This window comes from Dromaius novaehollandiae, chromosome 6, assembly GCF_036370855.1.
Source record: "Dromaius novaehollandiae isolate bDroNov1 chromosome 6, bDroNov1.hap1, whole genome shotgun sequence".
NCBI classification, from domain to species: Eukaryota; Metazoa; Chordata; class Aves; order Casuariiformes; family Dromaiidae; genus Dromaius; species Dromaius novaehollandiae.
Genome location: NC_088103.1, coordinates 49,543,848 through 49,555,629, shown reverse-complemented (window position 1 = coordinate 49,555,629; position 11,782 = coordinate 49,543,848). Strand labels below are relative to the sequence as shown.

At 34.8% G+C, this 11,782-nt stretch overlaps 1 protein-coding gene across 1 annotated transcript in view; it reads left to right on the top strand.

Annotated features, from left to right (window-relative positions):
* CFAP46 (cilia and flagella associated protein 46) overlaps positions 1–11,782 on the top strand; it is an 81,728-nt gene that overhangs the window by 11,376 nt on the left and 58,570 nt on the right. Inside the window, exons 8-14 of the mRNA XM_064514466.1 lie at positions 241–348; positions 1,376–1,475; positions 3,732–3,830; positions 5,172–5,362; positions 7,306–7,534; positions 8,778–8,898; positions 11,523–11,646. Coding sequence (XP_064370536.1) covers positions 241–348; positions 1,376–1,475; positions 3,732–3,830; positions 5,172–5,362; positions 7,306–7,534; positions 8,778–8,898; positions 11,523–11,646 — 972 coding nt within the window. The remainder of the gene's footprint in view (positions 1–240; positions 349–1,375; positions 1,476–3,731; positions 3,831–5,171; positions 5,363–7,305; positions 7,535–8,777; positions 8,899–11,522; positions 11,647–11,782) is intronic.

Sequence of the window (11,782 nt, the reverse complement as noted above, 5' to 3'; positions counted from 1 at the left end):
TCTGGAGTGTCCTTGCTTGATATCTTGCCATCACTGAGTGACTTATTCAGAATACTTAAGCAGGTATTGCTGACATGATTTTTTTTTATTTGATATTTTATAATCCAGATGTCCTGCTTAAAGGGTCTAAGAACCATCTGTTACAAACTTATGACTTTGCATCAAAAATCTGAAATGCTGTATTTAAAATATGAAATATTGTCTTGTGAAAAAATATGATCAATACCTAATGTATTGCAGGCAGTGGCACACAAATGACTTTCCAAATGACACCAGCACAAATCTGAATTCTGTATATGAACTTATGAAACAATATGATGTACCTCCAGCATCTGTTCTCAGTAAAAAGTGAGTTTCACTTGTCACCCCCCCCCGAAAGTTGAATTTGAACCTGCTTCTTCTCCTGTTGAAGTCAATGACAAAATTCCTGTTGACTTTGAAGAAAGTGGACTCATTAAAATAGTTTATATTGCATTAACGCTTGGGTGATATATAAAATGACAAAGGTCCTATTAGGCTGGATTAAAGAGCCACAGATTAAATATCTTGTTGCACGTAACTGTTTGTATAACACGATTAAATCTTTTCTTAACCTTTACTTGTTGATAAAACGAGATTTTAAAATGTCCTAGATTTTAGTTGGACAAGTGGCTTTCAGACCTTAGTTCAGTTTTTAGCTCTTCTTTGGGCCCTTCCCAGTTCTTCAGCATGATTTTGGAATCAGGAAAAAAATGAACTCTGTATTCTACTAGTTATATCAAAACTGTTTCATGTGGAAGTAATACTACATCTTTACCCAAGATCAGTCTTCTCTGACTGTATCCAGGTATCTCATTACTTCTCTTAGCCCAGACAATACGCTATGTTTATTTGGTTATTTACTGAGATTCTTAACATTTAGAACCCAGTCTCCTGCTGTGTGCGTGTTACATGTTCTTAGTCACTGAACAGCTGAGCATTGTACCTTACTGTATTGAGATGTGTGTCAGTTGACAGTGTTGTATTTACAGAATTATCAGCAATTTAACTTTCATTTGCTATTTCACTGTCTTTGTGCTGAATGCGTTTCATTCTTTATTTTGTTTTTTGTTCTTCAGAAACAATCTTTGCAAGACTGTGTTAAGGTCTGCTAATTATTTTCCAGAAAGCGGCTCATTTTTTGTAATTTTCATTTAGCCATCTTTAATCTTTTTACTGTGAGCTTTATTGATTGTGAGCATTGTGAATATTAAATCACGTACCCTCTGATATTCAGATGACTGCAAGGGTCCCAAATATATATAAACTGATAAAGTTACTTTCATATAGCATTTTTCTAATTCCATCAAAGAGCAATATCAGATTCATTTGAAGTGACATTTTTCTATTTTTGAAGGATTCCTTTGATTCTGGAATTGGCTCGTTTTTCTGTGAAAGCAAACTGCATCAAGCTTGCTTATGATTGTATGCTTGATTTGAAGAGAGCTGGGATTACTGTAAGTATCAATATTAGTATTGATTTTTTTACATCATAATTATACTTTAATAATAATACTGATGGTTCTGGGATCTACCGTCCATCTCTATAATGCTGATTGATTAATAATGGTTATTTGCATGAGTGATCTATTTGTAAACCTGAGAAAAGATGGTAAGAGGGTAGAGTATAAGCAGAGAAGAATAATTAGCAATAAAATAAGCTTTTGCAAATAAATGTTGAATGTATTTTTTAAAATGTCTTCTGTGAAATGCTTTGATTGGAATTAGCTCCCGAGTGAGAATTTAAATGTCGTCTGCGGCTTTTGAAGATTTAACTAGTCCACCCACTGAGATTGTAGTCAGTCACCAAGATGTAAGCTCTAAAAGCAATTAATGTTATATGCATTCACTTTGGTCTTTATGAATACAACATCAGCCTGGAGAAACAGCATGTGAATCCTGATTTTGATGAGAAGAAAACAGATCATTTTTCTGAACCATGATTAGGGGGCTGGTGGATGGAGCAGTTCAAAAAAGCTTGCCAGAAAATAGTCCCCAAGTCGTTACCTTTTCTCAAAAGTAGGAGTTACCACAGTTGATCCTTTACTGAAAGCAGAAATCCAGAGATGTTGTGCCACAAACTGCACTTCCTAATCTTTCATTTGTGTGGATCTATTCTGATAGTATTTGTTCCTACACATTTCCTTTTTTTGCTTCAGTAGGAATGATGCCTTTTCCAGCAAGTTATTATTTGATTTGTTATTTGCTAACATTTGATAGGTTTTAATCTTCTGTAATATTTATATTATAAAGATACTGTAAGCATATTCCTAGATAGAAATTTTGTGTGGTCTCTCCTATAAATGGTCTTTGCATGTGTTTGTCCTTGTTGATTCTTCACTGCAGCCAGATCTGAGCTTTGTTTTTTTTCTGTTCCTTCTCTGTTGAGAAGCAGAGCTATTCACCAGTGTATTCAGAGAATACATAATTTTTTTGGACATAATTATGAAAGAGTGCCTGCTGGTGTTGTGAGCCCTATGAGTAAGTTTTTACTTGCCTGAAACATGCATGTATGCAAATGTACTATAAGTGGCAAATACTGTCAAACATATCACTCCAACTTTTTATTATAATGATCCTACTTTCAGTTACTTCTAACTTTATAGATTTAACCTATCCTTGCTCAAATTTTCCATTCCAGATATCTACCTCAAGCTCATTTTTTTTCTGAAAAATTCTGCCAAATCTAAGGTTACACGCAATTCCATAGTATTAGGCTGGAAGATATTTTTAAATCCTCTAGCTCAAGGAATCACAAGGATTTAGTCTGGATATTTGTATAGACAGCAATAGCAAGTATCCCTTCCATGGCATCAGTAGAGGAGGTTTGCTTCTGTTTCAGCCTTCTCTTCTCCTTTGGAGGTAGTGAACAAAAATGACCATCCTGAGATTGCCAGGCGTTGTTTTGTCTGAGACTTCTTCATAGTAGAATGAGAGAAATCTCTATTAAGTTCCAGTTCTTTGCCTTTTGCCAAAGGCCAGCAGATTTTGGAGCCATAACATAAATTCTGTCTGTGTGTACATCCACAATATTTGTCTTTTTGTGATATTAGCAGTACTATATTCATTTAAATTTTACAAGATTTCATCTGTTTTCCAGTCATGGAGATGTTAAAATGACAAAGGTCTCACTGAGTGATTTGATGACGGTTCATAATGACTGATGAGTGGAGATGCTCTCTGGCTTTCGTTACTGCTCCATAGGAAGCCAATTGTAAAGTATCTGAGATAATACATTCATGTAATTTTTATGATTTAATAGCTAGAATTTTCCTGAAGTGTTAAAAATCCCACCTTTTTTTTCACTTTGAAGTTGCATGATCTGTCAAGATGATTCCTTTCTGACTCAACTAGTTCTTGTTTGTTCCAACCATATATCTCTTTAATGCCTCTATTAAGCAAGAATCTGCTGGAATGGAAATCAAATTAGAATACCATAGGGAAAATCAAGTGTACACTGGTTTTCTTATTGCAAAGCTAGCAATGGACAACTTTAAAAACTCCAATAAAGATATTTTGCTGCTTTGACTTAGTTAATATTCAAACATCGAATCCTAACCCTGTTTTACTTTTCCAGTTAATAAGCTAGTACTGTGGGATTTTCAGTAAGAAAGTAGGATGTTGTTTTAGTGTAACTGTTTGCAGAGTTTCAGTCTGTATCATGTTCCTTTTTATTTATTAAAAGTAGCATTTTGTACATTAATGCCTCATAGGATCCAGGGAGACTTATTGAAATGCAGTGCTTGGAATATGAATATGAAGTCCAGAAACTTGGCACTAAAATTATGACTTACACCAAAGGAGTTGTTGAGGTATGTTTTTTAACACTAATTAAGTTGCAGAGAAACATATAGGTTTTATTTTTTTCAAACATGGAAAATTGTACTGGATTTGTGTATCTTAATTCCATTTTGTTGCTCAGAAATTACTTTAAATTTTACATTCTTTCTAACTGGGCTGCCAAAAAGAACACTGAGAAAAACAAGCAGCAGTCATGTGTTCCTCCCTTAAGTGTTCAGTTTGATAGAAGAGGGTCATAAATGTGTTACTTCTCAAGAAAGAATTTGGTAGGATTGAGGCACACGAAGGCAATACTCTATTGTTTTCCTGTTCTGTATTTACTGAAGATGTGTTAATGCATATTATAGGTGATATCAAACAAATTCTTATTTCAGAGAAATGCAGGTTATTCCTGAGCAATTGTCACGTGGGGGAGGATTTTCTTAGACTTCGATAGTCAGATGACTCAGTTATGATTCAGAGTATCAAAATTAGGAGCCCAAATTGATGATGTTATGAATGAGGTTAGATGCCTTCATCTAGCCTCAGCCTTCATAGATGCCTTCAGCAAGCAATTTAGAACAGCTAATAGGGATACCCAAAGTTCCTAAAGTAGAAACTGTGAATATGCCACATGGAAATGAATAGTGTTAGTGCATAAAGTTACTCTTATCTATGAGTGTTCTTATTTTGTGATGCAGGAAGGCCAGTCACCTTTTGTGTTTTCCTATTTTGTATCTTTTGTATTTTCATATTTTCATGCATTCTTCAGATTGTGAAAGAGTACTAATACGCTTAGATAAAATATAGGACATTTAGTTATTTCTAAATGTTCCTATCATGATATATGCAGCTGTTTGTTGGTTTATTTATTGTGTGACCTCTATGAAGAATTTAATAATTAGTGTCTGTTAACACAAGTAAGGATTTGCTTTCAAATTTAATAGGAACATAGTTTAATTCACAGTATGTCAAAATCCATTCATAATATTTTTCCCCTCCTATGCTACATTTGTAGCTTAGTACCTAAAAGAGAGGCAACGCCCTCTCAATTTGTAAATAATTCACAATTTTCAATTTCTGTTTATCATAAAAAAGGGGAATACCTGACAGACTTCTGCCTGAAATATATAGTAGCAGCATGGAGTACCTAAAAGAAATATTCTGTAGTTATCAGTGTCTAAGACTTTAATCAAGCAAACAAACAAAAACATGAAATAGAACTACACTTGCCGTTTGGGGAAGTCTCTGGAATCTGCAGGCTGAGGGGTGGCTTTTTATTGAAAACAGCCTAAGATTAAAATTTGGAGGAACGTGTAAGAAGTCATATTTATTAAATGCAGTCTATGTTAAGTAATTTTTCCCTTGCATAGGCTCAGCTGAAGTTGATAAAAAATCTTGAATTAACCTTGCAACATGCAGTTCGATTGGGAGATCCCAATGTAATTCAGGTTGTTTGTGCTACCCAATGGAATCTGTGCTTACCGCTACTACAGCACAATTTGCATCAACGTGTGCGAAAGCCGTTGCTATCAGTTGCTGATGTCCTAGAAGAGATTGACAGGTAACTTTCTATGCTGCACATTTTTTTATTTGTTACTCTGAAAGCTGTAATGACTGGAAGAAAATACGGATCTTGATACTGGGCTAAGCCATTTAAACATGACATCAAACTCATTTAAAAGCCCAAGCTGTATGATATTAACTATCTTTGAAAATTTTCCAGTAGCTAGTAATAAGTTAATATGTGCATATTGTGTACATTTCCACATTCATCATTGGAAACTAGGTTCCTTTCAGACCGAATCTCACATTGTTTAATGGTGCATAGCAAATATTGTAGTTTAAGTTAAGAAGCAAAAAATACTGTATGTAATCAAAACTATGTGAGAAAATTACAGACCTGCAGTGTGAGTCAATATGCTGGAATATGGTCTAGATCCTGGTATTAACATGACTTTCACTGGATAAAAGCATACAATTAAAAATTGATTTTTGAAAAAGATCAGAGCTTCTGTATTATATATCAAAGGAGATGCTCCTTGCAAGGCAGCATTTTCTGTATCTTCTGTGATACCTGTTTTTAGTTGAAAATCCTACTGTATTAAGTAAATAATTTTTTTAGATATATTCATCATTATCTGAGACATTTCTTCTTACAGTGCCCCAGATTATGCTATACTTAACCTTAAGCACCTGAATAATGTCACCTTTTTCGTCAATTTGAGTGGAACTAGCGAGCCTAAGTATGTTCTTCTTAGTTAAATTTGGACCTATACTTAGGCTGTTGATTACTAAGAACAAAGATCATAACTTTTGTGGTAGAGCTGCTATTATAATAGACATAGTTTGTCATTTGAGCAGAACACAAGGTAGCTTCTGATAAAGGTATTTACAGAGTGATGAGAACTATATTTTCAGTGTTTTTAAAACATAATCTTTTAATTATAAAAAGAAGAAACAGAAACCTGAAGAAGCAGCTCTACACTATACTGTTATTGAGGCATTTCTTATACTTTACAGAGGAGGAATGCAATGGCAACATATGTGGCTTTGATATCAGTCACTTGTTGCTGTTAATTTGCCTGTCTCATCAAAGTCCTTTATTTCTCTTGTGGTTGTAAGAAGAATTGTAACTACCTTGGTCAGCAGCATAAGGGCAGTACTTGCTGCTCGGTCAAGTTAGCTCTGATATGGACATACTTGAGTTGTGTGACATGACGTTGGATACCCCAGAGGCCTTCAACTTTCCTGTGTTCTGTTCTTCGCAACATCGCTTTCATTTATCCGATTCCTGCTTTCTATCTGGAAATCAACTCGAGTAACACGTGCTGCTCCACAGCTGCCATGAGTAGCCTCCTGGGCAGGTCATAAATAGGGAGCACAGCATACCTGAGAGCAGAGAACGTACAGTCCTCATTGAAAACACGTTGGCTTCGTAGAGGTTTCAGCAAGGTCTGGGCAAAGACACGGCCTGCAGTGGGGTGAAGCACAGAGCCACGTTTTGAGACGTGCTGAGCTAGTACAGTCAGGACTAGATTTTCGGAACTACTTCGCTTCCACTTAAAAGCCATGAACAGAGAGTGAAATATAAAAAGTGGCCATTATCCAGTGCATTGTGCTCTCGCTGGGAATTAATAAATACTTTTGAAAATCTCATAACTCGATTCACATGCCTAAGTGGGAACTTCTGAATGGCAAGTGCGATACTGAAGGAGTTCTGCTAATAATACACAAAATCAGTCAGTTTATAAGATGCATTGCTCCCTCTTGCCTGTGTTTTCTTGTGCAGAGTTAACAGAAGAAAAATGCACTTAAATTCTCTTAGTCATTTCATTAAAAAGACGTGACAGTGAAATTGAAAGAGACAAGTCAGTTAAAAAGGGAATGTCTTTTTGCACGCAGGAGTCACTTTTAATTAGAGTCACACTTTCTGGTAATTTTTAGGTTTAGAGAATTTTGTTTCGCCTCATTATAACAGATTACATTTAAATTCTTATTCCTTAGCATGTTGATTTTGTTACGTTGCCAAGTTCACATGGAAGTTGCTCGTATTGAAGAAGATGAAGATAGAATTGAGGCTGCCATAGAACATTTGCAGAAGGCCGTACATCTAGATAACAATGGGCAGTATCAAGAACATCTACGAGTGACTTTGAACCGTCTTCGTTTGTGCACTGTGCTGTATGAGACACCTGAGCGTCTAGAGGATCAGGCAGTAATGATGATTGAACAGGTAATCTTAAAAATAAACTCAGTAGCTGAAAGAGAGTTTGTTTATTAAAGTCTGGTAGAGGAAAGCTATTTAGTAGATACGCTTATTGGTGGAGCCAACATCAGTAAATTAACATTGTTTCGTTGTCCTTACAAGCCCCATGACTTCTGTCTGTGGTGGTCACACCACTTCACACTCTGAAGATTTAAAGGGTGGGATAGAGAATTTTTTCCAGTTATGTTCCAAGCTCATTTTTGCAAAAAATAAAAATGAACTTTTAATTTGCCACAACTTTCATCTGCAAAAAAGCAGCTCAAATATTTACGGTTTTGACTGTTCATATTGTGAACAGTTAAGATTTTGTTGCATGGGACAGTTTTTTTAATAATGATGGGAGCAGAGGCCAGAGAACTAAGTATCCTCACTGCTTTTGAGTAAATCAGCATTATGTCAAAATGTGAAAATGAAAGCACAAATGCTAAATAATATAATCTAAAGTCCCACTAAGAGTCATGGTCAGGAGTTATCGCATCTAATTCTGTTGTGGTGTCTCTGCACATGAGCAAAAGTCATAATGGCAAATGATTGTAAGTTGGCTAAGAGATTTCAGCTATATATCAATTTTGGGATATACACAGAAGTTAAGATGTATTCACTGAACCTAAAATTCAGTACTGGAAGGCTGCTGGTAAGATAGGTATGTTATCATTAGGACAAAGACATGTAAAAACTTTTGGTCTAGGTTTAAATTTCTTTTAATGCAAGCTTCACAAGGAACTTAATTAACATTTAATTATATTTAATAAAAACACTTAGACCTCCTGTAACTTCTGCCAGTTCTGGGTACCTAGAAATTTTAATGTTTCATAGTAATCCTCAGTTATTGCACCACAGATAAAGATACTTGGTTTCTAAATAAATATTTTTCTTTATTTAAAGAAGCATAACATAATGACAGGTTATACAGTGAAGAATATACTGTAAAGATCCGTAAGGAACATGAACAGTACTTAGTATTCAGTTACTTTTGAAGTATTCATGTCAAGAACAGCTTAAGTTCTATGGTCACTTTCAACAGCAACAATACTGCAGAATGATGTGTAAGATTCTCTAATTTTCTACAGCCAAAAAGTACCAAATTCTATGATCTGCATTCTAGTATGTTTAGTAAATAGGGTATATAAATAGCAATTTAATAAAAATGCAAATACTATTATAATAAATCTGAATGTACCTGTAACAGTTAGCTCTTTTCCTTACACAGGCTAAAAAAGGAAAGCAGAAGGATAATGTGAGGAAAAAGAGGTCCCTTCTGGTAAATGCAGGTCTTGCGCTAGCTCCTGATTCATTTCAGATAGTCCTGGATAGCGAAAATGAAGCTAAAGGTAATGTATGTTTGTGTGACTAAAGGCTATGACACTTGACTGTGACTGCTTTGCCTGGTCTTGGAGATGGATCGTAATAGCCAGTGGCAATGTAGAGAGAGTGTTACGATACTGGGAGGAGTGACAGTTCCAAATGCTGTGGCAAAGTTCCTATTGACTTCATTAGGGGGCTGAGATTTATACCATGATACATAATAAGAGGATATGCTTTTGTTTTCCCCTTTGAATTCAGCTGAGTTTTATAACACTTTGTGCTGTAGTTTTATTTTCTCTTTGTGCAACTCCTGAAGATGTTCTTACCCAATGTCATTGTTAAATGGTATTTTAGAAGTGTCACCTCATAATATTCTGTGCTAATTATATACCACACTGTATGTTCTTTATGTATTGTGATTGCCTTTCTATTCTAAGTTGTTTCTTGGTTATGGATTGTGCACAGAGATTTAGATAAGAATTCACACTGTCTCATACATGGATTATTTACATTCTTTATGCCACAAACAGCTAATTTTGTGGCTATAGAGCCTGTTACTGAAGAAGAGTCAATAGGGAACAGATTATCTGTATTGCTTGATTTTTTTTTTCCTTATCTTGGCAGTGTTAACTAAGTATGACTAGTTTGACCAACTTTCTGAGTATTTGCAGTGTGCTCCCAGTTTAGAGATTACGCTGAGGGAAAAGGAAAGCTACAGGAGGAGTCCTGTCGCTGTCAGAGCAGTCTGCTGGGGTGACAAAAGGCCATGCAGTTCTCTCATGCCCTCTATTCATTCAGGCCAAAATTTTTACCCCTTCATATTCCAATTTCAAACTTGATTAGCTAATAACTTAAAAGTACGTGTGTTTACATACAGAATGAGTAATTCCACTTCATGCAGTGCATGGAACTGTGTGAAAGTTATTTGGTTTAAAAACATTTCCACAGATTGCTTTAGATCACTAGTTCTGAACAAATAGGACATTAATTTGAGCTAGATAAAACTTTCCAGTTAACATGTAATGAACTTTCTATATAAATAAAAAGTAAGCTTTAAAAATAGCAAATACTATCTGCTGATAAAGTGCATTATATTTATTCAGTGAAGAGAATTAGAAGTGTACAGACATTTCTACTTGGTTTTAAATTTTGTTCGACAGCTGTAAAATTATATCCAAACTTCTTCAGAGTAAGCGTTACTACCTGCTAGCCTTCCAACGTAAGTAGTTAAAATGAGTGAGATCATTAAAAGATAATTATTACAATACCTTATATCTATTAGGTAAAACCTTTTGTAAAATTTTATTTTGAAAGATTTGTCAGCTGTTAAGGCTGTCAGACAAACAATAAGGTTTTTGCTTTTTCATGACATTTCAATTACAACCAACTTACTGAAGAAATGAAAAAATATATAAGCAGCTATATTATTAAAATATAGAACAGTGCATCAGATTTGTATTTTTTTTGTTTTAAGTTAATATTTTAATACATATGGTGTTCACATAAATGCATCAGCATTTCATTCTTTTTGATGTATATGCTTATTTTATTGAGAGTTGTACCCACGAATCCAGAAAATAATACCCTTTTTTTAACCCACAATTCTTTCCCCTACAGCCTTATGTGAAATTACTGTCACGTATTAATGCTAAACAGTTTCCGTCAGTGGATCTAGGTGTATAGTTACATAACACAACCCTATTATTAGCTGGATAATGTATTGCAAAGTACTTTAAACAAAAATAATAAGTAGTACCTTCCCCTTTTCGTTTTGAGTGAACATAGGTAATATAGATGAACCTGCTTACATATATTTTAATGTCAGAAATTCATATATTCCTGTATATTTACTGCTCTTACGTGGCAGATTATTTGAGATCAAATTAAGGCTTACTAAGTGTAGGTTATGTCAGGGACCATGGCTTAGATTCAAGTGAATGTCCAAACTCATCAGGTTTTCCACTCACATCAAGTTACTTGTATTCTAATACAGAGCATTTCCTTTTTGTCGTTATACTGCAAAAATAATCTTTCTTTGATGTGTCTGTATCATTGGAGCCCTTTTCTACCTCAGGGCCCAGCTCGTTCTTTCCTTGCATTTTTTTTCCATCCTGTTGGTTATTTCTCTGTTTAATATATTTGCCTAAGTAGTTATATCCTGTTGATTAAGCGTAACAAATGTCACTATTCTAGAATTAAAAACAAAATCTTTAAGACCTATGAAAAATGCATTTGCATGGATTAGTGTTCTTAAAATGCAGCAAGAACGTCAACTCTGATTGTTACTCAGTCAACCTTCTGTTCACTGGGACTTGATCAGAGCAATGCATGTCCTCCCAGAAAAGTGACACTTGAGATATTTTGGGGCCAAACAGCCATAAGTCGGTTTCTGCACATGACAGTTGCATCTAAAGATACAGAAAAAACAGAATAGAGACTGGCGTGGGTTATTTTAGTTTGTTCCTTTGTTTTTTGGGAAAGCTTGAATGACCAAAAAAAGGACTGGATTTCAAATGGTTCAGAAACCATTTATGAATCAAAATGCCTTCCCTCCATGTGTTTTTTCAGCTATAATATTTTAAAATTGCCTTAAATTCTTTCTTTCTTTCTTTCTTTCTTTCTTTCTTTCTTTCTTTCTTTCTTTCTTAAGTGTCCTCAGGTAAAAGTAGGAGTCAGATAAGTTACCTCAGTGCAAAAGCACAACATCATATTAAAAGTGTGGAGAAAGCTGATGGACATTTGAAGCGCTTAGGAAATGAAAATGACAAAGATAGGTAATAGAAAAGAAATATCTATTTCTTTTTTGTGTAGAAATGTGTAAACTAAATAAGTTGTCTTATTACAGCTTTTAAGTTACTTGGTCATAACTACTAAGAGGCTGAACACTTCAGTCAGACCTGGCAAAGCATT